Genomic DNA, 27,908 nt, shown 5'->3' on the forward strand with positions numbered 1-27,908 from the left:
TTACTCCTGCCACGGTGTGCCGCCAAAAAATAATATTTAAATGTGAATGTTTTTTTATTTACAACAATTTATTTTAAAACTTTAACCGATGGAATACTGAGGTCTGTTAAAGTTGTAATAGTTTTTATACACTCATTTAAATTTCAAAACGATTTTTACTAAAACTATTAGGCTATAGCACATATTAGAATGTACAAATATAACAATGTATTGCTATTTGAAGTAGGGATTAAATATTAAAAATTATATCTTATAACAATAAATAATATTTATAAATAGGTACTTCTCAATCGCGATAAAAGAAGTACGTTAAAAATGACTTAGTTTCCTGGTGCCTGAAGGCCGAGAAAAATATAATTTATATTGTAATTTTAAACATTATTTATGTACTAAAGAAAACATAGTAAATATTATTAAAAAAATTATACTTTGAATTATAGCAAAAAATGAATGCTTTAATAACAAAAGAAAAAATGAAAAGTGGTATCCAGAAGTATAGAGACTACTTATGCAAACGAAATAAAAAAATATATTTAATAATAATAAAAAAAATTACTAATACTATTAAATTGATAAATTTAGTGTATTAATAATTTAAATTAGTGGTTCTCAAACATTTTTTTTCGCGTACCATTTGAGTATATTATCAATCAGTCACATACCATTAATGATTAAAAATAAAGCCATATAAACTTTACATAGTTAAATATATTTATTTTAAACAAAAAGGCTGTGAAATACTGAAATAAAATTATTATTTATTTATTTACAAAAATTTATTAGTGTTTTTAAATTAATATATGAGTTAAATATTGAATTTTTAATTTCCGTTCTACCACCATACGGCCTTTCATGTACCACCATGTAGTTTTTCGCGTACCACAGTTAGAGAACCGCTGATTTAAATGCATATTGAATGCAAAAAATTGATTTAAGTAATGGAAAACTATTTACTTAACCGAGAATACTTAATTATTGTAAGTTTAAAAAAGGAACGAATTAAATATAAAAAAATAAAATAGTAACTAAAAAATATAAAATTAATTGATTTAATTATAATCACAGTTGTTATTCAAAAGAAAAACAACGTACCAGTGGGAGTAAGTAGGTATGTATTTGTTTATCGTAAGTTCGTTTCACTCTAGATCGGCTTCTAGATTTCGGGTGTTTACTATAATATAGAAATAAATACAATGTTTTAATAATTAATTACATTTTGAGAACTAAAAAAAATAAATAATTTTTTTATTTTATTACTATTAACATACACAATGGGCAGGAATTATAAAAAATATAATTTGTAAGAATGACAATATTTAACAAACGTGAATTGAACAAAATAAATAATATTGGACATAGACTATACCTCATAGATTATGTACATTATCAGGTTATGGAGTATGGATTATGTCTCATCGTTGCTCCTGTCGCCGTATGCCGCCAAAAAAATATTATTTAAATATGAATGTTTTTTATTTACAATAATTAATTTTTATTATGAAAAACATTAATCGATGAAATACTAAGATCTGTTTAAGTTGAAAAAGTTTTTATATACCCTCATTTAAGTTTCAGAACGATTTATACTAAAATTATTATTCTATAGCGCATGTTAGAATATAATTATCTACAAATACAACAATGTATTTTTATTTGAAATATGGATTAAATGTTGAAAATATATCATATTTTACAACGTAAAAATCATATTTTTAAATATTCTTCAGTCGCGATAAAATAAGCATGCCAAAACAAGTTTCCTTGTGCCTGGAGGACGGGGAGCGTATTACCAAACCAGCTAGAGCTCCAGTGCCGTATACAAATACGCTGTTTTAATTGGTTTATTTGAAAAAACCACGCAAATATATTTTTCTTTTATCAATTAGGTACAATTGATATCGTTAATATAATAATAACTCGTATAAATAAATAAACAGATACTAATTTCTTAAAAAAAAAATTTTAGTAAAAACGTTAGAAATAACGTTAGAGAGTAGGGAGTTTTGTAACTTAAAGAAATACGATTTTGTCCAGGTTGATATGTTACACACTCGTTATCATAATGTCATTTAAAATTAATACCTATAACAATATCACAAAAATGTACCTATACATTATAACCAAATTCTTAATGTAATTAATTAATATCTAATTTATAATTTGATGCTATATACCTAAGTTGATTTATTAATTTGTTATAAGTCAGATATATTAAAACCAATCAAGTAATATATTATTTAAATGCAAATTAAATAAGTTGTGAGATATATTTAAAAACAATACTTTTATACTGTGTAGGGTAATTTTTCACAAGAATATTATCAATCACTATAATTAAAAAAAAAAAAAAGTACTAACCAATTTACTGGTTGCTTATCTTCGATTGATATTTTATTAAAAAAAAAAAAAATACTAGGAAGAATGATGATTATTTAAAGTATTCTTCACCACTAAATGCTTTAATCAAAATTGTATGGACTCATAATCCTACCGTTGACTCATGTAATGCTTTAACATTTTTAAGAACAATAAGTGAAGTAAGAATGTTTTATAATTTATAAATGTCTTTTACTCAAAACAGAAATTGTTTTATTTATATCTTATTTTATTTTGTTTAAGAAAGTTGGCTAAACCCTATTTGATAAAAGAAAAATATATTTTCGCGGTTTTTTCAAATAAACCAATGAAAACAGCGTATTTGTATACGACGATGGGGCTCTAACCCAGAGGTTCCCAACCAGGGTGCCACGGCACCCTAAGGTACCGCGATATAAAATTTAGGATGCGGCAAAAATATTTGAAATATATATTTATTTTTAAGCGCCTTCATGAAAAATATAGTACTGTGAGTAATAAAACAGACTATACTCTATGTCTATAGTATAAAAACTATTGTGTATAGTTAATTATGTATATAAAATATAATTTAATGAATTAATTATTAAAACATATAATTTTTACATAGTAATACTGAGATGTTCAATTTATTTTAATTTTCATACTGGTTCGATTGCTATCGATTTGATGTGAACTGTTTTAGAGTTATTTACAGTCAAATACTTGTTACTTTGTCTTATCTTTATTATTTATTAATGCTAAATAAAACCGAAGTTACAAAATATAAATTTAAATATATGATATATTAGTATTGTGTATTCAGTATAAACTATAGAGTATAAAGCATTGGCTATAGGGTGCCTCCAAATTTTTAAAAAATACTAAAGGGTGTCGTGAGTCAAAAGAAGTTGGGAACCTCCGCTCTAGCCGGTTTGGTAATACGCGGCCGGGGAATATATAAATTATGTCATAATTTTAAACATTATTTATGTACTGAAAAAACATAAATAAATGTATTAACAACATTATATTTAAATTTTTAATAAAAACGAATACTTTAATAACAAATGAAAAAATGAAAAGGGATCTAGAGATTACTCATGCAGGTGAAACACAAAAATATATTTAATAATAAAAAATAAATATCATACCAATTCAAATAAATTGAAATTTAATTTATAAATTTAGAATATTAATAATTTAACTAAATAAAGAAAGGAGAAAAATGTATTTAAGTAATGGAAAAATATTATTTACATAACAAAGAATACTTAATTATTTTAAGTAAAATAAGGTTATTTAATGGATTAAATATGAAAAAATTAAGTCGAAGCTTAAAAACATAAATTTGATCAATTTTGTTATAATTAAAGTTGTTATTCAAAATAAAAACGACGTACCGTTATTCCTGGGAGTAAGTAGATAAGTAATTGTCACTAGTAAGTTTATTTCACTTTTAATCGGCTCCTAAATTTCGGCTGTTTACTCTAATAAAAAGAAAAAGAAATAATAATTAATTTTTTTATTTTATTAGTATTAATATATATAATGGGCAAGAGTTATAAAAAACATAATTTGTAAGAATGACAATTATTAACAAACGTGAATAGAATAAGACAAGTAATATTAGACATAGATTATCTGTCTCATCATTGCTCCCATCACAGTAGAGCGCCAAAAAATATTATTTAAATTTAAATGTTTTTTATTTATAAAAATTTATTTTAACACATTAACCGATGGAATACTATGATCTGTTAGGTTGTAATAGTTTATATACCCTCTCATTTAAGTTTAAAACGATTTTTCCTAAAACTATTAGGCTATAGCTCATATTAGGATATAACAATGCATTGTTATTTGAAATATGAATTAAATATTAAAAATTGTGTCTTATAACAATAAATGATATTTATAAATACTTGTCAATCGCCATAAAAGAAGTACGTTTAAAAGGGCTTAGTTTTTTAATTTATTTGTTATTAATATTAATACTCATATACTCTTGGCAGTAATCATAAAAAATGTAATTTGTACGAATGTAATGATTTAACAAACCGAAATAGAATATGACAAATAACATTGTACATAGATTAACTGTCTCATCATTGTTTCCATTACGGTTTGTTAATCCGTGTGCCGCGGAATATTATTTAAATGTAGAAGTTTTTTTTTTAGGTACAACAATTTATTTTAATTATAAAAAGACATTAACCAACTTAATACTAAGGTCTGTTGTAGGTTTAATAGTTTCTATTTACCCTTACTTGAATATCGTTTCGATTTATTTATTTTTAAATATTTCTAACTATTTTTCTTTAGCGTGTGCGAGAATAGAAGGATCAATATAGTGATTTATTTGTTATTCATAACATGGATGAAATATTTCTCAATCAAATTTTTTTGAAAATTCTGATGCTTCACGTTAATATATCCAAGCAAGTTGTTAGACTTTGTGTTACCAATGTCTTCATTTGAAGAGGTTTTCTTTTCTTTTTTTATTCTTTCCTCGACCCTGCTGTATATTAAGTTACCCAGAACGCCACTGCGCGTCTTTTTAATGTCGTGTCCTTATCGGTCCAATTAAAATTTTTGACGTATTTCTAATATGGATATAATTTATTATCAATAAGCTCATTGTTTTATTATTTTAATCATGAAGACTAGGTATATATATATATATATATAGATAAATATCTAGTTTTCATGATTTTATTATTAATCAATTATCAATCAAGTACTTTAATAATAAAGGATAAATTTCATCATCTAAATACTTTTTTCATTTGATTTATTATATTTTATAACATGAATACATATTATGTACAGTATTGTCAGTACTTATACGTACCTACCTGTAGTGATACAGTACCCTTTTTGTGAAATTACATAAATCAACAAAAACATGACAAGTAGTTAGACTAATTTTAAATATGTCCTTCAATTTTGAATATTAAAAACAAAATGAAACAGAGAACATAAACGCAAATAAATAATTTTGACATGTCTTTCAAGCATCATTTGATGATTCAACAGCAAATAAAATATCTATCCATGAACGATATGAACATAACGACCATGATGAAAAAATTTAACTGAATAAGGATGTTTTAAATTTTAATATACAGTCTGATGATTTGGATGACATTAATTTGAGTTCAAAGCAACCTAAATTTCAAATAAATAAAAAATACTTAAATAATAAATTAATTGTAATTAGAATAAAACAAGAAATAACTCGATTCTTGATTAATAAATAATATATTAGATAGTTTTAATATATTGTGTTACATTATATTTTAATCAATATTTTTATACTTTTATATTAATATTAATATTTTTTTCGTGTTCAAATTATAAATTTTAAAGAATTGTATTACTAAAATATAGTAGTATGGATGATTTTTATAACTTTGTTAATTATGTAGAAATGGTAGATGAATATTTCGATGAATTTGATGTTGAACAAATGCCAAGAAAGTATATTCCTATAGAAGACCCGTTTGAAAAATACAATAACTATACATTTTTGAAACGTTATCGTTTTCCAAAACTGATTGTCATGGATCAGTTAGTAGATTTATTAGGTATTCAAATCAATCATCGAGGATTGCCTATAACTCCCATTCAAGTTATTGATAACATTACGATTTTATACAATAGCAAACTTTTAACCTATCTAATTTTAATTTGTAAAAACTATTGTTAACATTTTTCCTCTTCAAAAATATTAGGAGTACGGACGCGTTTATTTTTCTGAATTTCTTGTCATTATATAAAATATTTTTATTAAATTAGAAATCAAAATTAAATATACAAATTTAAAAATATTAATATTATTCGTTATCCTATGCATTTTCGGTAATATGAACATAGTTACACTGATAACAATGGTTATTATCACATACACTTTACATAACTATTGAATACATAAATATCGTTTATGCAAAACCAACTTATGTGGTACATATAAATAGTTACGGGTTACATATAAATATTATGGATCACTTATATAATGGTCACTTAAGCAATTATATGTGACACATAACAACAGGACTATGCACACCAGCATAAGTCTGCAATCGGTGCGGTTCTGATTTCTTTTTTTTTCAAAATCTCTTTCGTTCCTCTGCGAACTGCAGTCAATGTAAATCGACCGGAAAATGTTATCGATGGCCGTGAGGCAAACGAAAATAAGTAAATTAAATACCTATTGGCGAACTTTTTTATCTTTCACTTTCGTTTTATTAAACGCATACATTATCACATAAAATAAAATAAAAAACAAATGGCTTGTAATAACCACTGTACACAATCTGTTTCGTGTGCGGTTACTATGCTTTACGGGAGGGATAATAAACAATCGCAGTCCAAGTTCACTAATGATTGATTGAATTTAAAACAAACGTAAATAATCGGAAATTTCTGCTTTTTTTAACGATATCTTCTTACAAGTCATGTTCACCGATACATCTTTTGGAAGATAATCGTCCTCAAATTTATAATGCGTTTCAACAATGCGGTACTCTGTTGTGGTTCACGGGATGTATTTAATGATAAATGTCTGAGTGAACTTGATTGTCATGCCGTATTCTGGACGCTATAGTTCGCAGGCCGATATAACCGTAAACACCGTTGGGTGCGGTCTAACGGTGTCCAATGAACGAACGGTAACTGTACATTAAACTATACTCCATCCACTTTATGAAACTTTCAATCAAATACATCCCGTACATTTCATGGTCAGGATGTCCATGTTGTGTAAATATGTATACAGACTGTTCGTTGAACATCTGTTGTAAAGCCATCGGATTTGGCTTGCCCATCAACGCATCAAAATATTTCGTACTGAATCCATTTCCGATCGATTCAACCTTTTCAGCGGCCGTCACGTTGGTCTTGCCCGAGTTGTTCATCATCCCCATATTTGTACAAAGTCGATTATGTTTGTGTTTGACAAGAAAGTTTTCGGTAAAGATGTGCGAAATAATAAACGTCTATCTTCAACGAATGCTAATCATCGAATGATCAAAAATGATCAATGATCAAAAACAATTTGTTGAAGACTTGTAAAATTTACGTCATCATAGATATACTGTATAATATGTATATTATGAAAACTGTACCTAAATATAATAAAATAAATTAAAATAATATGTAATAAAGTATATTTTATTTACTTTATTGAGATTGACAATAACAAAATAGAAACTCGAACATAAAATGTATGTTTAAATATACCAATTTAAAAGAAAATAAGTCAAATTGTACATAGCTGAGTTGGTGTGACGTGTATAGTTTTATTGAAGAATAATAGTTTTATTAAATTACAGTTAGAGCCGATATTTGCCTACGCATTTAGCATGTTTTGCACTTGGTAGGTAGAAAAGCTCCGTTGTACTATCGTTTTACGTTTTTACAGAATATTTGAAATACATTTAAAATTTAGTGCTAAAGTATCGGGTGGTCTTGTTAACCATTAATTCGTATTGATAAATTCGTAAAATAAGCAATGGTAATTCATTAACCTTAGACATAACTAGGGGGGGGGGGGGTAAGAGAAAACTTTTAGCACCCCGGTTTTTTTTTTTAGACGGTGAAACACCATCGATTTTCAGCGGTTTCAGCACCCCCGTTCGCGCCTTCCGCGATACGTGGAATCCCGAAGAAAAATTAAACGAAAATTAAGAAGCGGCATCATCAAATCACGCGCCCGTCACAATCATAGATAATAGAAGAAACAATTCCATATTGCACAGGACAAGAATCATTTTTAAATAAGCATATGCACAGAGATAATTTAATAAATTTAACAATCAATAAATATGTTGACATTCGTATTTTTCACGAAATTAGAAAAATAAATGATAACAATATTAAGGAAAAACGTACCCGAGCTAAGTTAACAAAGCTTATTCATTTTAGTCATGAGTAAATAATGTGTATTAAATATTGTCATTATACCGACTTATGGATCCAAATTATGATTTATATATTTATTTAAGATTCGACATAGGTAATATCATTTTAATTATAAATTATAAGTAAATATAAGTATGATTTTGTTATTCAATATTAATATTAAAAATTAACATTAAATATAAAATATGATGAATAACGAAAAGAACTGAATGTAAAAAACACCTATTATAGTTATTGATTATTTAAATTTACCATTTGACATTTTGATAATTGATAAGACCCCTTGTAACCTCAAAATAAATATTTATTCCCGTGTGATAAGTTGTAATGGCCTATCCATTCTTCTATTATCTATGGGTGCAACAACGTGACACACCGTTGTGTCGCACGAAAATGATAACACGAATAACACAATTATAGCCGTTTGCGGCGCAAACAATATTTAACACAACATTATACATCGGTCCTGCGACGCTGCATCATGGTCATGAAAGTGACATCTAAGACGTTTATACGCAAGACCAAGCGTGGTAATATTCTGAAGGTGAGTGTTTCCACTACTGATGTTCTGGCGCGCGGTTCGTTAACGAATTATTTGCCTAGATTGTTCGTGAACACTACTTAAGGGACGACATAGGTTGTGGTTCATTGGCGTGCAAGAAATGTAAACGCAATGGTGAAAAACCTCTTGAAAAGAATCCGTCTGTTGACAATGACGGTGTACCGGACAAACATTACTTGTTGCTGGACACAAATGTAGTGTTGCATCAGGTAATTATGATCATTACTATAGCATCTATTCATACACATATTAATTGTAAATCTAATATTGTTTTAAAAGTTTTATTTGTTTGAATTAATGTTTTTTTTTTTTTGGTTTTTTACCTGCAGACACTGAGTAGATTTTTGTTATGGACATAGATAAATGTAAGCCCTTATACTATTACAATTACATGGAGTACTACATAAGCATGTGGGAACCACAGATATATACTACAGATATATATCTATGGTGGGAACTTGGACTATAATAACAGATACTAATACGAGCCTGGGTATAAGACTATAGTTAAAAGATTTAAATTAAATTAAAGCTCTATGAATCAATCAATAGAAACAATAGTTAACAGGTGTGGGAATATACATCATATACTAAAATATTAGTGAATGAGCATACAATATGAAATAATTTCACATTTGGATATAATATATAATAAATAGTCCAGGGTTAGGTGCACAGTAATAATTAAGACACAAGTCACATTCTGGATTGTCAGAAAAGAACTCCATGTATGAGAATTATATATCATTAGCTAAATACTGTATTGGCAGTGATGAGAAAGAGAACGACAAGAAGTTCACACAAGATCGGGGTATTAAAGGGAGTCTCAAACAGACTCATATTCAGATGTGTTTTAGTATGATTGTAGCACTTTCACTGCAGTTTAAACTCATAAATTAATTAATTGGACTTAAAATTATTTAGATTCACGAATAAATGTTTTGAACATAGAATATAATCTAATAAACAGTAATTAATTTAATGTTGAATTATTTTTTAAACACCTTTCTACTCATCATCAACACAAAATCTATTGATTGTATGGCATGCAACATTATAGAATCATTGTATATATTATAATTTAATTATAAATGTAAGGTAATATTCTGAATAAATATTCAAATTATGTATTTATTTTTTATAGATTGATGCATTAGAAGATGATACCTTGAAGAATGTTATTATTCTGCAAACTGTTCTTGAAGAAGTAAAACATCTTAGTCATAGTGTTTATAAACGTTTAATGGACCTTATAGGGAATCATTCCCGGTGCTATTATGTATTTGTAAACGTTTATCATAAGTAAGTACAACAATTAAAATTTTCAATATTCATATTTATTGAATAAATAACAAAAAATTGGAAGAAATCTACTTCACTGATCACATTCTTTCTCTGTTGAGTTAATAGTACTTTTCACGTTTATTACAAACTTTTTTTTGTTTGCACTAAGTAATTTGAAAATTATATATTTTCAAAAGTTGTACAAAATATAAGGTATTACACATGACTAGTGTGAGATCTCAAGATAACATATTTTTCAGTTCATATAGTTATTGCAATATTACGCTGTAGCTAAAATTTCCAAAATAGTTAAATATTGTAAATGAGATTTAAGACATTTAAAATAATTAAAAACATTTCTCAATTTGTTGTGAAAAACTTTGTTGTGTGGATATTATTATTAACTATTCATATTTTAAAATATAAGTATAATATAAAATGATAAAAATATTTATAGTCCGAGTTCTGAGCAACACATATGCTTGTTATCAGTATAATACACAATTTTAAAATATCTAGTAACTTCAAACTAGTATGATACGCTAACATTTTTTTTTGCAGATTTATTATCAGTATGAAAAGTATTAATAAAATAAAAATTAGTTAATGGTTAACACTCGTAAATTAATATATAAATAAATAGTTTATATATAGAAATAAATAAATAAATAAATGCTTTGGCTGGAGTATTATGATATTTGTAATGTACAATTGTTTGCAAATTAAAAATTTAATAAAATGTATTATTTAGTAAAAAAAAAAAAAAAAAAGTGCGGTAAAGTTAATTTTTACCAAATATTAATTTTTTGATAATTAAACTTATTTAGTTAAACATACTTAGTGTAAACTTTATTATAATAATTATTTATTTAAATTTAATTTTAATAATTATTTATTCTTGTCTCATCTTTAAAAAGTAATAATACTGTATTTTGTTCATTTATTTTTATTTTTAGGGATACATATGTTGAACGTGTTCGTGGCGAAAGTCCAAATGATTATAATGACCGAATGATTAGAGTTTCAGCTCTTTGGTATAATAAACATTTTGATGGAAAGATAAAAGTATTATTAATATCTAGCGATGAAGCTAGTAAAGCTAAAGCAATTAATGAGGGAATACCTACAATGTCATGTGAGTATTGATAGTTTGGAAATAGAAAGTTAAAATATTACAAAATAAATACAATTTTATTTTTAGTGGAACAATATGTAAAAGGATTAAATAATGTAACATTAACTGATAAGTTGTCCAATCGTAATAGTGTAGTAGAAGAAATAAGTAAAGAGCCAATTTTCCCACCGCATTTAACACCAGCACAAATTCATATGGGCATAAAATCTGGAAAATTATTGCAAGGCACATTTTTTGCATCTAATGATAATTTCCTTGAAGGAAATGTTTTTGTGGAAGGTCAAGAAAAAAATGTATATTGATAAAAAGCAAGAAAATATAATTTCCTTTATTAATATTTTTAGTGTTATTTTAGATATTGTTGCAAGGAAGAGAACATCTCAATCGGGCTATTAATGGTGATATTGTTGCCGTTCAGATGCTTCCAGAAAGTGAATGGAGTGCACCTACTAATTTAGTTATTGCAGATTATGGTAAAAAAAAAAAATTTATTTATTAGTACTCATAATAAATGTATTAAAAACTTAATAGATGATTTGGAATTGGAAAATAATTTAAATAATACTGTACAGCCAAAAGATAAACACCCAACAGGTCGAGTGGTCGGAATAATACGAAAAAAGTGGAGACAATATTGTGGAATTATTCAACACAGTGTTGTTGAAAATGTAAGTTAACATTACTACTTGATGTATTGTTTATTTTGGCTAATACAGGGTCCGACAAAAAAACCTCCCGTATTTAGAGCTTACGCTGTGTGAGTTGTGGTGTTGGTACAACTATGAAGGGGGTATCGATCGATAGCGGTGTACGTGCCATTTTTAGTAGGTGCAATGGCGTGGACTGGTTAACATCATGCTTTTGTTGTAGAGGTTTTTTTTTCCGGACCCTGTTTAAATAATTTTAATAAAGATAAATAATTGTTTATTATATTAAGGGCTTCCACCCCTTATATTTGTTTTAAATAAAAATAAATAAAATACTATATGGAAGTTATATTTATACATATATTACTTATTATCAGGCAACTAGACATTTGTTTGTACCGGCAGAGAAAAAAATTCCAAAAATTAGAATAGAAACTAGACAGTATGATAAATTAAAAGATCAGCGTCTTATTATTGCTATTGATACATGGCCAAGAACTTCAAGATATCCATTGGTTTGTATTTTGTATACAATATTTGATTAATTTAAAATTTTTATTTTAATATAGTTTATAAAATAAATTTATTCTATAATTAATGGTATTAGTTACTTATTGCAGACACGTTATTAAATATTTTATTTTTAACATATTTTTTATTATTTTATTATATTATGTTTGTAGGGTCATTTTGTGAGGTCTCTTGGTAAAATTGGTGAAAGAGAAGCCGAAAATGAAGTTATATTATTGGAACATGATGTTCCTCACAGTAAATTTTCAGATCAAGTTTTGGCATGTTTACCAAAAGAAACATGGACTGTAACTGACTCGGTAAGTGCGAATGCTATTTAATTTTTTAGTACTAAAAATTTGTAAAAAATGCATTGTGAATGTAATATTTTTAAAAATTAAATACCATTACTCATTGTTTATTCAAATTTACAGTTTTACTAATAGACAGAACATACAGTATATTGATTATTGTTTATAATGATTGATGAAGTTATTGATCATGTTCTTGATGAAATTGTTAATGATTAGAGTTAGGATTTATATGCATTAAAAACCAACTATATATGCGCTAAAAAATCTTTAGTAGGCATAAATATATGCATTAAACCTTGGGCCTTACGAACAGTAACTCTGTAACTACTACTATGTTCTGTCTTTTACCATAAGATCTATGTTGTAAACTAAAAAAATATATATTTAGACATTATTGTAACAACAACATATAATTGTTAGCTTATTTACATTATTAACAAAAACAAGTTGTAATTTATATCAAATGTCAAATGGATTTAATATTAAATGCACATCTCCACTATTATTTTCTTCATTGTCTTTACTCAGATTGGAATTATTGTTGAAACTAGAAATTTCAATAAAGTCATCATCAGTACTACTTACTGTTAAATCATGACTGATCATGTCTTCATTATTTCTGTATCTAAAAAATGCAAGTATTAATCATCCATTAATATTATAAACTAAATGGGCTTTCAGTCTATTTTAAAATTTTAAAAACCTCATTAAAATAGGTTGTATTCGAGTTTTATTATCTTGAATATTTCTTCTAGATACATTTGAACAAAGTGTCCACGATGTATAATCTTTAGAAGTATTTGTTGGGTGTACTATTTGTTTGTCTAATATTTTAGATTGTTTTCTTTCTGGTGATAGCTTATTTATTTTACTTATAATTTCTCTTTTTATTTTAGATATGTATTTTAAATTTATCTGAAAAATTATATTTTTAACATGTCCTAAGATTTTTTAAAAAAATTAGTTTAATGTACTTTATTTGTTTTTATAAAGTCTTCTAGATCATTGACATGTTTTGACTCGTTGATGTTACACATTTTAAGAATCAACATATTTTGATAAATCTGAGCAATATTTATTGGTTCTAATTCTAGAATATAGTTTTAATTTCATACTTCATACTTATTGTTAAATATGACTTACTTTCTTTATCAATTTCACCTTCCATATCACTAATTATAGCATTAATATATTTTTGTTGTTCGTTCATAAGTTTTTCTTCAAATATTTTTTGATCTTGGCCATGATAATGTTTTAATATTTTTTCAGCCCTCTGTTTGAATTCTATTTCATTCTGCAATCTTAATTGTATTATTTGTTTAAAATTATAATTTATAATTGCTATTAGTATGATTAAGTTACTCTATTTTTGATTGTTTCAATATCGTTCGACAGTTTTCATTGTTTTTTAAATAGGAAACAAACTTCGTGATTTCCTTTATGATATCAATTGAATTAGTATCATTCATGATTTCACTTTCTATTTGGTTCAGTTCTATATTCTCTATATTCCCTATATTCTCCATATAAAACTGTAAAATTAGAAATTTTTTTGTAAAAGTAAGTAATTATTACTCTTAATAATCAAAAATATTATACTTAATTGCCATAGATACTATTTATTTGGTAAACTATAACTGTGGTTGTCAATACAATAAAATGCATGTGTGCTATTATGGTGTTGATCTAGGGTTCTTTGAAAACTAATGTATTTAAAATAGAAAAAGTGTTGCATAACTATATATATTAGATGACTTTCTTTGAATATAATTATTTTTAATTTAAAAACATATAAAAACATTGCATTTTATTAGATAGTTGTTTAAAAAGGTGATTAAAGAAATTTGCAACACCTTGAACTATCATTATTGTTCATAAAGTAATCAAAATCATTTTTTCATTATTTGATGTAATGTTTTTATAGGATTTTTTTGGTAGGGAAGATTTTCGTGACTTAGACATCTGTTCAGTTGACCCTCCAGGATGTACAGATATTGATGATGCATTACATTGTATGGCTTTGAAAAATGGAAATTTCCAAGTTGGTGTGCATATTGCTGATGTCACTCACTTTATTAAACCTGGTACACCCATAGATCTTGAAGCTAGTCAGCGTGCAACTACTGTTTATTTAACCGGAAGACGTATTGATATGGTACCAGGTAATATTTGATATTTGATTATACAACCAATTTGATATATTTAGTATCCAATGACAAATCGGTTTAATATATTTAATATATCTTAACCTTAAAATCCTAGTTTTATAAATGAACAATATATCTTAAGTATAAATATAAACTTATTTATTTATTCTGATTAGGATTATTGAGTTCAAACCTATGCTCTTTACGTGGAGGAGAAGAACGTTTGGCATTTTCTTGTGTATGGGAAATGACTCCAAATGCAGAAATAGTAAATAGTAGTTTTACAAAAAGTGTTATTAAGTCCAAAGCTGCTATGACTTATGAACAAGCACAATTGATAATAGACGATCAAAATCAAAACACTGCAATTGCAATAGGATTGAGACAACTTAATAAATTTGCTAAGATTCTTAAGAAACGTCGTTTGGACGCAGGGTATAACATTTATTCTGTAGTTAAATTAATTATTGTTGTTTTATTTTTTTTTTTTTATTGTATATTATTAAAAATATATTTTTAGAGCATTGGTTTTGGCATCACCAGAAATTCGTTTCCTAATGGATAGTGAAACACGAGATCCATTGGATGTGGAAGTAAAACAATTAAAAGAAACCAATTCAATGGTTGAAGAATTCATGTTATTAGCTAATATAGAAGTTGCTAAAAAGATATATTCAGATTTCCCTGAATTTGCTGTTTTAAGACGTCATCCCAAGCCACCTCCTTCAAACTTTGAATCGCTCATTAAAGCTGCTGCACATTTGGTATAGTAGTATAATATACTTGAGCACACATTTTTGTCACACATACTTAATTAAATTTATTTTAGGGTGTAGAATTAAATGTGGACACTAGCAAAGACTTAGCAAATTCTTTAGACAAAGCTGTTAAACTTGACAACCCATTTTTCAATACCATGCTTCGTATTTTAGCTACTAGATGTATGTTACAAGCAGTTTATTTTGCTAGTGGCACAAAAACTTATGATGAATTTATGCATTATGGTTTGGCAGCACCGATCTATACTCATTTTACATCTCCTATTAGAAGGTATTTCTTAAATAGATTAAAACAATTTTATTCAAATCGAAATTCAATAGATAAATATTAAAATTCATTTTTTATTTACAGGTATGCAGATGTGCTTGTTCATAGACTTTTAGCTGTATCCATTGCTGCAGAGAATACTACTCCTGAATTACTTGACAAACGAAAAATTGATGCGATATGCCAAAATTTAAATGTTCGAACTCGAATGTCTTCGTACGCTGAAAGAGCATCTGTTGCTTTGAATACTCATGTAAATAAATCATATTTAAGTTAAAATATTCAGATTATAATTAAATATAATATTTACTCTATTAGATATTTTTCCGTGGAAAAATCCGTGATGAAGAGGGTTACATATTATATGTTAAAAAGAATGCATTACAAATACTCATACCAAAATATGGTTTAGAAGGTACTCTTTTCTTATCACCACGTAAAGGGCAATTGCAAATGGTTACATTTACATATAACGAAGAGGTAATTAATTTATGACTTAACTTTTGGTTAAAATTTCTAACTAAAAAATAACATGGTTGATGTTTCTAACATAATTAATTTTTATGAATATAGGAACAGACTCAGAGATGTGGACAAGTAGTTTTTCGAACTTTTGATCCAGTGACTGTTCAACTAAGTCTCGACAGCAGTAATGTTCAACATGAGAGGATTGTGTTAAAGCTGGTCAAACCAGAGATACCAAATTTTAGTATACCATCATCGATTGCAAGTACAACTACTGTTCAGCAAACACAGAAAAATCCAAAACCATGTGATTCTTCATCTGAACCATTATGTAAAAAACCAAAAGTTTAAACTAATTACATTTAATCATTGACATCTTACATTGTTGTATGAGGCTGTATGCACAAGTCATTCTGTTTGGCCACTAACAACAATAGAACTGATTTGATTTTTTGGACCAATGAATAAATTATTTTTTATACAAACAATAGAAGATTCAATTATGCTTAAATGTAATGTGTTATTATGTTATTATTTATTTCTTAATATATGTTTATTAGATTTTTCTTACACTTGCTGTCCTAAAAAAAAAAAAAAAAAGAAATCTAAATCTGTGAAGTTGAATTTCTAGATAATATATAAGCAAAAATCAAATCAACTCATGAAAAACATTTAACAAATCTGATCTTACCATTATTTCTTTTAAGTCGATAAGACAATAATTTTTTTTTTTTAATCAATCCGATTTTAGAATTGGAATTATATTTGTATGGCAAATAATTGAATACGGTGCTGCAGTTGCGTTGCCAGGTCCGCTCCGACCTATTTGGCCGTCCTACATTTTTGGGCCAACTCGTTTTTTTAACACATCGCACATCTGGTTAGCGCCACTCTGGGCATCACCACCACAGTGTGTACTCGGCTATTATTTATCACCATCACGCAGAAACGTTAAACATCTAGATCTATATGTCGTACTGTAATGCTCATGGTAGGCGTGAATGTTTAAACCCCGAAAAACACATGTTTTCAAGAATAGAGTTTCAGCCGAGTGCGCGCCTATATGATATATGTTTTATAATAAATACTCCCACGTATTCGGATTTTAATTCGAAATAAACCTGTGCATTGCGACGGATTAGATTTGGTATTTGAGACTACACAACAAATAATGTCTAACGTGTAATATTATTATACAATATACCTACACTGTAATGAATGATAGTTTGTTCTGCGCAGGGCCGTATTTGAGGGGGGGGGGGCAAGTGTCCCTTGTTGCCCGGGGCGGCAAATTGTTTAGCTTATTAGGGGGGCGGAAATTTTATATTGAAATATGGCGTATCTAATAACAAAAAAAAAATGTTTTTATATTTATTTCAATACATTTATTGGAAAAACTATTTTGATAATTATTATTTAATATTAAACTAGCTTCTGTATGCATCGCTCCGGGTGAAATTCGCTTAATATTACTTTAGTAATTAATTATTAATATTAATAAAATTATATTAATAATATTCAAAACACTATTATGTAGATACAATGTATCATGCAATAATACCACGGTTACTACTCGTGATAATTATTACTATTGATAATATACGGTTGGAAAACTGATACGCCTTCGGTGTCAAAGGCGTTCGCTATCTAGGAGACACCCACCTAATTGTTTTCTTAAAAATATTACGGTACCATACTTATAGTACTATACTTACAATCGATACACGGTGTCAAAAACCAATATAATATATGTATAAAACATTATGTTTATAAAAAAATCAAATAGCAGAGAGCAAACTGCAGTGTATTTTAAAATAATCAAGAATAATAATAGTACCCGCAGAAAGTTATGTGTCTCCTCATCAACTGTTAAAGATTAAATATGTGTATTATTTTTATATTTAATAGACGGGCAAAGAATTTAAAAAAAAGTATAAATATGCATATAGATCTTGATATTTCAGTTACAGAATAAAATATATATTTATGTTTACAAAAACATTTTAAGTGTCTTCTCTAGTAACCTAACCTATAGTATAACGAAGGGGCACATTTATTAAAAGTATGTTATATACAACAATTTATAAGTCTCATAAACGCTAGATAACGACATTTTTCAAAATGTGGAATTATGAGAATAAAAACACGTTTAAGTACAATATAGTCGGTTAAAAGAAAGACCTAAAGCATAACGAATTATATCAATAATAATTAATGAATATTTATACAAAGTGAATCTGACCACAAACTATAAGAATGGGGATAGATCTTCCTAGATGTTGTCTAAAAAAAAAAAAAAAAATTGTACGATAAGTGAATACTTTTTAATAGGTGTGTATACATAAATGTTGGCGTTAGTTACGATTTACACTCTAAACGTTCTTAGTGAAAAACATATCCAAGAAAGACCACGTGGAGGTCGCTAATCCCTTTCTCACATTCAGAGAACTTAAAAGTACTCATCGTCAATAATTAAAAAATATACAGAATGAATATATAATAATATAAATAATTTATGAAAGACAAAGTGTGGAAATTTCTTGTAATCAGAACATATATGTGCTTTTAAGCCAAAAGAACATGTGAAGATAATGTATACAAATATGAAACATAACATAATCAAAGCAAATATATTTATTATTATATAACATTCCAGTAATATACTGTTTAAGTAAATAAACTATACTAAGACTATAATATTTTCTTACAATATTATTTGGAGAAAAGTGTATTAATACCCATAAATATGCATTATATTGTAAAATAAGGAAATTATTTTTTCTGATTATATTATTTTGTAACATTAAATTGAAAATTGTATATATAAATCTATATATAAAAATTTTTAGAGGCTAGAGTTTATTTTAAGTAGGTACTTGTACAAGTATTCCGTGTAAATTATATTTCATTACACAAAAAGATTCGCTATTTAAGTTAATACAACTGTTTAAGACATGGATGTAGTGAGTTTTTCAAGATTATATATAATATAGATTAGTAAGTATTTACTTTGTTTAATTTTAATATTTTTTTATAATTTACCTATATTTTATATGTGGGGGTATGATAATGAGACTTATATTAGTCTAAGAATGGGCTTCGCATATTATATAAGATGGTTGGCAACATTTTCTATGGACTAGAACAATGTTTACAACAAAGTGCCTTATATTTAAAGAAAATAACTTTTTTTGTGGGGGGGGGTTATGGAAGGGTGGCTAAAATATGTTTTCCCGTGGCGTAAAATGTCCAAATACGGCCCTGGTTCTGTGGTGTAGCATATCATCATAACTGCGGTAGAGCGAAACGATATAGATCGCCACTAATGCTCTTCAAAGTGAAAAAATAGCAAAAAACTTTTTTATTCCTCAAAATACTTGACTGTTAAAAAAAAAAAAAAAAATGACTTGTATTTTTATCAAGACCATCGTAATCTGATCTTCCAGGAGCTTACAGCAAAATTATTAACATTTAAAAACAATGTATTTGAATGATCGTTAATACACATCTGCATGCATACCTTAAAAATCATTTCTTTGAGTTCTCAAACTCGAAATATCTCCGATTTGAGGACAGCAAGTTGTGCATTTTGGCATGGTGCGTCAGATTAACCACTGCTATCATAATATACAAAGCAATAGTTATAATCAACAATTATTATTCATTATTGTTATATTAGTCTGGCATACATTAATATCCGACACGGTCTCCATCGTTATTTTATCTCTTACATAAAATAAAATTAATCTTGCGAATCATATTTAAAAATATCTGAAATTGTATTATAAATGAGGAATATACAAAAAAATTGCATTAATTTATTCTAAATTTTTTTAGATTTTAATGAATTTTTATTAGTAGATATATTAATTATTTTTAACAAACGAGTTTATAACCTACTTAGCAACAAATCCGAAAATTAGAAAAAAAGTTACAAATCCAACCAATTGCGAGGCCAAGTGATTATAATATTTTCTTGTTTTCTAATTCATACATTTTTTGTACCTGTTACGGAGTATCATGTGACAGTTATGAATTTTGTTTATCAAATGGGATAATAATTTTGTTTTCATACGCTAGTAATTTGGTTAATTTTTCTGGAATTTTAGATATTAATCGATCGTCAGGATCGAAAATTTCGAACAACGCATCTATGGTGTGATTCCTTTGCTCCGTGTCGAATAAAATTATTATCGATCCTTGATGGTAGGTAAATGCGTTTTCCACGAATCGGAACTCGAACTACCCAAGCACTAATAAAAGTGATTAAAATAAAAATCATTCTGTACAATTAATACGTGTACGTGTAACGCGGTAATTCTTTATTTTTATTCTCTGTCTTCGTTTAATCTTATTATTATTTTTTACTTTTTTTTACGCGCTTTTTCCTACGCGTGTCGCAAACGTCCCACGGACGTTGTGTCAACGTTGCGTTCGAACGGGACTTCGACCATCGATGACGGCGATACGTTTTCTGCGGACGGTTACGTTTTGACGGATACTTAAATTTTTTTTATTTTTAATTTTCACCTCCCGTTGTACACATCTTTCCTCACCTCCTGGAAATCGTAATCGCAATGTACCGTTTCGTCGCCCCGTTCGCTGGTCCGTCATCCGTGCGGTAGAGGTGTCTTGCAACATTACCGGACTGGTACGTCCCGCCGGTAAGTGGATAGCAACGTGGTAAGTAGACCAGTTGAGGGCGTCCCTGAGTTGGCTCGCCCCTGAACGTGTAGTTCTACCGGAACGGAAACGACGGATCGTCCGCGAGTTTTTCACTCGGATGAAGTCGATTAACCTAACCTAACCTATCCGAACACACGGGATACAACCGTTGAGTTTGACCACTTTCGGTCGTTCCGGTGCGTTCGTTGCTCTCGCTTTACCCGGGAACGTTCCGAGATCAAAGCTTGTCTAACGAGATCGCGTTTTTTTCATCCTTTTGCTAGAATCCAAACCCGTAGTAGTAGTGAGTTATAGAAACATATTTTTCCGCGTACAAATTAGTAGATTGGTGTGTGGGGGGGTGTAGACTTACCTGCAGGTCTACGTTATCTCCATAATTATAGCTCTCTCCCCTCAAAAAAAAAAAATGTTATCTCTAGTTGCGCCTGTGTATGTATGCAGATATATGCGGATATAAGGGGAGGGCTATGGGGGTTGAACCCCCTCTTGGACATTAGGTAGAACTATATCGGACTTGGGTACTTAAAATGTTTAAAGAATTAGACTAAGAAAGACTTCGTACAAATGCACAACGAACTATGGCGGTTTTAAATATTTGATAAACTTGATTTTCTGAAGTAGAACTTTTTCGACAACTCCTCCACGTTTCACCATTGATTACAGGCTGAACCGTAGAACATAGTTATATCGCATTGGACGAGCTAGTTCCCGCGCGATAAACAACATGAGTTTTCTATGGTCGTTGAAGAAATTGTTCAGCCCCAAGAAAAATGAAAGTCACACCGAAAGCCATCCGGTAAAAGACTTGGAGAAGTTCAGGCCTGTGACGAATCAGACCGTCCAGCAAATTGATGACATCAAGTTGACTATGACCGGGATGGCAGCTTCCACCCGTAGACCGCTGTATCACCAGAAGTTTTGTATCAAGCTACAATCGTTCGTGAAACACCTGAAGCAAAACGATGTTCTCCGAGAATACGTGCACTGCGCTTATCCCGAGTAAGTATAATCTATTATTTTAATTTTATTTTTAATTTACTTGTTGTTAAAAATAATTAAAAAAAACGGGCGCTTATATTGATGGCCGAAAATAAGCATTATTATGTTGTTAATGAAGTAGACTCCGTTATGTTTGGGGATATATCGGCTGTGTACTATTTTGTCCTACACAAAGTACATAAAATGACATAAAATTGTACATGTAAGCAGCGCCCGGGTAAAATTTTAAAAATTAATAGCTATATTAACTAATTTTTACAAAATCAAACAAAATTTCAATCTATAATTTTTAATTAATTCGTTACAGTCATGTAATATAATAATAATTAATAGAGCATAATGAAAAATTAAAAAAAATGTATAATATTAAGACAAATAATAAGATATTGTTAATACAAATTCATCAATTTGGAGTTTGACCTTTATTATATTTATTAATTTAATTTTGTGACTTTTTACGTTTTTTTTTTCTTTTGGTTCTAGAATGTTGGTATTTAAAGGGTTCATTCATACTATTTAATTAAATATACGTTTTTATTTAAATTAATTAAAATTTTTCACAAACATGAAAATATTTGGATGACTTTTATAAAAGCTAGAATCAGAACTTAATTTTTGATTATTTTAATGATTAACGATTTATGATTATGGTTTAAATTTTGTTCAGTAATTCTGTCGTTATCATCAACTATTTTTAAAAATACTGTGCAAGTTTTGATTATACTAAACGTTACCCGAACTTGCAGGCCGAACCATTTTATGAAATTTAAAATTTGAAATAATTTTCAAGCACTTTTTGCGTTGCGACACGAATTGTTCGGCCAACGTGATTTCACTGATTACACCGAGTACCAGTGGGGCGTGGCGAACTCAACAATTTTCAGAGGCAAGTACATTTTGTCGACATCCACCCACATGGCCGTTATCAGGGGGGGTCCATGGTATCTGGACCCCCCCCGGAAATTTCTTCAATATTTTACGAATGTTTAAAATACTTATTTATTTCAATACCAACATAAATATTTTCAGTCAAAAATTACTTAAGCTCCAATTAATCATTGACAGCTTTAAATTTTATATCATAATATTATATGAAAATATGATATTAATTTTAATAAAAGAAGATTAAATCCTTTTCTGTCTTACTTTTAACCAAATATCAAAAGTTAAAATCTTAATTCAATAAAATTACAATATACATGTTTTGGACCCCTTCCGAAAAAATTTTTTATATACGGCCTTGCCCACCCGCCCTCAAAAAACTGCGAGGCGGCCGCCTCTCGATTACCTATATCGCCACGCCACTGCCGAGTACTACTGGTACTACCAGACTTATGCTGGATATAATGATAACCTACAATAGTCGTATTACCGCAGTAGATATTCGATAACGTATTTTTACGAATACCGTGATTTTGGAAAAAATAAAATTTCTGTCTTGTAATTAAAAAAATTCACGACCATAGTGACTTTATTAAGTCAAACATTTTGTATATTTTAAAAATGGGACATGGCTCAAGTTATCCCTTTTTAACATGAATAAGAAATTGGGCGCAGTTTACTTTATACCTTTTCAACATTGGTAAAAATTTGAGCGCAGTTTACGTATGCCCAATAAATGTTAATAAATAGAAATACTACACGTATAACTATTGGCTTTGGTAAGGGTTTAAACACTGAATAGAATAAATATCGGTGTTTTAAATACAAATTAAAATTTTTTGTTTAATCATAGTCTTTAGGCCATTTATAAATTATAATACAAGTAGTTTACCTTGAAAAAAAAAACCGACATTCTATGTTACTTCTCAAAATATTTGAAGAGATCGAATACTTTGCAGTTGGTTCGACGTTTTTCACAGTTCTACTAACTACAGATGATGCGTATTACACGAGAAACGAACGCAGAACTCTGTATTTTCATCACGAATACGCTGAAAGGTCGCGTATTTTCCATCAGATCTATTCGAAACGCACACGTGTCCGATTTATTCGTTGAAACAGTACGAATGTCGTTTAAAATTTTCTTTCGCCAACGTTCCCGTACGCATTGCAACGTTATATTTTCAAACCATTTCATTAACGGTATATTTATTTTATTTAAATTATATTTATTGCGGCGCGCGACAGTTGTTGGCACGCGCCCATACAGTTTTTATTGCACGTGCAGTATAGTTGGCGACGAGCGTTGGACGATATTTTATTCCTTGCCCGTCGTGCGGTTTACGAGATCAACGTGCAAGTGCAATACGTGTTCAAATTATGACTTCGTTCTGTAGCTTCACGATGCTCCATGCACTGTATACTGTGCTTTTTTTTTTATACAGGAACCAGCAGCACAGTTATTATGAGATCGTCGAAGAACTGTCGCGGACTTGCGACGAATTGGATTCCACGTTGAAGAACATGGAGTTCTTTAACAATCGCAACGCGCGTGTAGCCGAAATGATGATCGAGGTCGATCAAATAAACTCACGTCACCGACAGAAAAGTAATTGTTCCCGTAGTAGATTATCGGTGTAGCTGAAACGTAAGCTGCACGTCGTTGTGCATTGTAGATACGTGTTCATTAGATTTCAGACATTATGTTTTTTGGTTTTTTTTTTTTCGCATTTTTCGTTAAAAATTATTACCAGAAACGTTTGTTAAAAACGAATGTGTACAACGGAATTGACTATGAAGTTTTGATTCAATTTTTCCATCCAAATCGACTACGATACAACTACTCGTCAGTTGCGTTATGATCAGTCCCATATATTTGCAGGGCTTTAAGTGTGAGGGGGGGGGAGGCGTAAGGGGACTCGGTTCCTATATCTCTCATGGCACTTATAAAGCGTCCATTTTAACGATTCTTTTAACCACAACGGAAAACCCGAACGTTCTGTTCGTGCGTAGAAAAAATACTTCAAACTGTTTGCATAGACATGAATGCGTTTACAGTGTATTCGAGTGCGCATATGGAACACGCAAGTCCGACGACATAAATGCAACACACGGTTCACCGAAAAAACCGTGGTTCGCACAGTAGACACCGTTTTACCCCGTGAATTCCAACTACGACGTCGCTCGTATTTGACCCGTTTAACGTCCGTCCAACGGATTTCTCTGTACATCTTTATTTTCTCGTCAGATACTGAACGATACGCTCGCACGTACGCGATACGAAATCGACGGACATTTACATGTTATACTTATTAGAATATAAGGTGTTTGAAATCTGATAGGAAACGTTCACGATTTCAACGAAATGAAAACACCGATTTCGCTCAACACATTTTGCACATACGATACACATTTATAGCTCAACGGTGCATACTTTTGTTCTGATCACCTAGCGCGATTAGGTAAACCGATTAACAGGAATCGGACAAAAATATTTTTTATTTTCTTTCCGTTTAATATGGGAGAGAATATTTTGTGGACCGCCGACTCGGACCGATATTATTGTTGGTTATAAAATCAAAAATGCTATCGGTGAAAGTGACTAAATATCGTAACAACTATAAACAATCAAGAAGTGTTCATGCATCTTTTACCTACAAATATTGTCTGATGCAATTCATTTTTTTCTCGTCGATTAGTGTCATGTTAAAAATATGTGTATACTTCGAAGGGGTTTGTGTGCGCGCGCGTGTAAACGCGTTCCGTACAGTAAATACGTATCAGATCGTAAAATCGTTAAAAAAAAAAAAAAAAAAAAACGTCAGACGTTCCACCGAAACGTACTCGTTGCTCTGATATTCAAATGCGTGCCGCCCCGCGTCCGGACGGCAATGTCGTAATTATAAGTGTTGAGAAAACAGTGCACGACGCGGATGACCAGACGATATTGTGTACCGTCGCCGAAAGGGCCCGAAAGTGGCTGGAATTCGATTTTATGTAAACATAACGGGTCGTTCATTAACATTATTCAATACGGACGTCGTGTACTGTTTGTACACGTCATGCGACCGGATGACGAGCGTTTCCCATCGCGTTCACTGTCCGTAAAACGTTACGTCCATCACATGCCGCGTCCAGACGGTTCGGCAACGTGTGATGAGTAACAACAATAATACGGTGTTCGGAACAGAGGCAGCTCCAGAGCCTTGTTCAGGGGGAGGGGGGGGGCAAGTTATAGTTTTACTAAATCTTATAACGAAAAGAAAACAACAATTTTCACAAATTCAAGTCATCTGTTTTTAAAATCGGCAAAAATATCATAAATATGATCTATTTGATTTAGAATCTCTACTTTATGATATATATTAATCAGACATAATGCTGATAGTCTATCTTCAGTCATCCTTGAACGAAGCCAGGTTTTTAGTCTTCGAAGTGTGGAGAAACTCCTTTCAACCGTCATACCCTTGGCTCTATTTACATACTTGTGCGTGTCGTATGATAGTCCATATTATAATATGCATTTTTTGTTAACAATATACATTTTTTTATAAATACGGTACGAGCTTCGGCGGGACCTTAAATATATTTTAAATACCACTTTTCAGCTAAACAAATATTTAAATTCCAAATTTAATATATTTTGATAGCAATACCAACATCATATATGTTACAATAGAAAATTAAAATAAAATAATAATTAACATCTGTAATTGTAGACGATCAGGCAGTCTCATGAATCGAATGATATAATCATATATTTGGTTTTTGTTTTTATCTATTTTTACTCTTTAGTGCGGGCCACGGCCTTAGAAGATTAGTCTAAGGTTGTGGTGAGAGTATTTATTTTTTTCCAAAATGACAATATCGTCGATCGCCAATATCAATAACAAACCGTACAATATAAAGTATAATACACCAAATTCACAGACATTACTATTTATATTTTTCCAGAAATGACGACGTTGTCCCTTATCATAACCACCATATAATCTTTAATTATAAAAATAGTTTTGATATTATAAATAGTAAAATTCATTTTCCAATTGACGTAAACTGAAATTTACATAAAAATTATTTTGGACATCAATTAGGATGAACGTGGCGTTTCCCCGTTCTGGTGAAAAAATATAGATGAGGTACGCAAAAAAAAAAAATAGTAGAGGAGCTCCGTCCCCCTGCGCACTCTCCCTCCCACAATTCGAGCACTGTGTACATGGCAATACTACGGGTGAACTCTGCGCTGCCAAGTAGAATCGTCTTCACGAACACAATTTTTTTTTTTCACGCGGCTTTCGGATTCAAAATAATATTCTTTTAGTTTATCGCTCTTTGGATTATACCCTATGACCTACAGGTATCTGTGTAGTAATCTTTACAATGTCCTGTACTTTTCTTAAACTTTTTGTTGATAAAATAATTAAAAAAAAGCTTGTAGCGCGTAGGTAAAGATTTGACGTTCAAACCCCCACCCCTCACTTACACTTTGTGTAAATTACATGATACGACTCACGTATTCTTAAATATTTATTTCGTTTTATCGCGTGTTTTTATACAGGAGATCAAGTAAATACGGAATTAGAAACGTTACTTAAACAACGAAAGAAACATAAGTTGTCAAAATTGGAAAGTTCGAACGACAAGCAATTACTCGAAAAATTCCTAAGCGAAATACAAGTAATTTTTTGGATTTGATATATTTGATATAATTGTCTTCTTTTAAAATGGGTTAGGTATATACTGTTTATATAGTATATACCTAACCCATTTTAAATTAGTACTATATCTATGTATTACATACACATATAAACACATGCGCGCCCGCACACACACGAGACCAGCATTTATTACATGAACTGGCCATAGACGTGCTCAGATCTGTATTTCAGGGGGTGCCTAAAATGATTTTGAGACTTATTTTAATAAAACGTGTTAGTATATTTAATTGGTTATAAATTTTAAATAATTAAA

The 27,908-nt window shown here is 29.4% G+C and overlaps 1 protein-coding gene and 1 long non-coding RNA gene across 3 annotated transcripts; one reads left to right on the plus strand and one right to left on the minus strand.

The window, feature by feature from the left end:
* Window positions 1-1,145: 1,145 nt before the first annotated feature.
* LOC112689924 lies at window positions 1,146-8,315 on the minus strand. Of its 2 annotated transcripts, XR_003149159.1 has the most exons (4): window positions 8,230-8,315; window positions 3,738-3,824; window positions 1,367-1,424; window positions 1,147-1,171 (listed from the first exon to the last, which is right to left on the minus strand). It is a non-coding gene; the product is annotated as an uncharacterized LOC112689924 (long non-coding RNA). The 2 variants fall into 2 exon arrangements; XR_003149160.1 differs by lacking the exon at window positions 1,367-1,424 and having other exon boundaries at window positions 1,146-1,171.
* A 289-nt stretch (window positions 8,316-8,604) lies between these two features.
* Window positions 8,605-16,881, plus strand: LOC112689923 (exosome complex exonuclease RRP44). The gene is made up of 16 exons (XM_025563804.1): window positions 8,605-8,803; window positions 8,863-9,030; window positions 9,966-10,123; window positions 11,062-11,240; window positions 11,307-11,533; window positions 11,596-11,713; window positions 11,772-11,908; window positions 12,265-12,402; window positions 12,571-12,717; window positions 14,636-14,873; window positions 15,035-15,293; window positions 15,379-15,622; window positions 15,688-15,908; window positions 15,990-16,158; window positions 16,224-16,385; window positions 16,479-16,881. Exons 1-16 carry the CDS (start codon window positions 8,741-8,743, stop codon window positions 16,719-16,721), a joined length of 2,871 nt encoding a protein of 956 aa, XP_025419589.1. The 5' UTR covers window positions 8,605-8,740; the 3' UTR covers window positions 16,722-16,881.
* The last annotated feature ends 11,027 nt before the right edge of the window (window positions 16,882-27,908 follow it).

The sequence above is a fragment of the Sipha flava genome, unplaced genomic scaffold (genome assembly GCF_003268045.1).
Source record: "Sipha flava isolate LNK unplaced genomic scaffold, YSA_version1 482_pilon_pilon, whole genome shotgun sequence".
Lineage (NCBI taxonomy): Eukaryota > Metazoa > Arthropoda > Insecta > Hemiptera > Aphididae > Sipha > Sipha flava.

Excerpts from the sequence above, each read along its gene's own strand:
- LOC112689923 (XM_025563804.1), top strand. The coding sequence starts at position 8,741 with ATGGTCATGAAAGTGACATCTAAGACGTTTATACGCAAGACCAAGCGT. Across the intron at positions 12,718-14,635 it reads CATGGACTGTAACTGACTCG|GATTTTTTTGGTAGGGAAGA; the intron begins GTAAGTGCGAAT and ends ATGTTTTTATAG. Across the intron at positions 15,623-15,687 it reads TTAAAGCTGCTGCACATTTG|GGTGTAGAATTAAATGTGGA; the intron begins GTATAGTAGTAT and ends AATTTATTTTAG.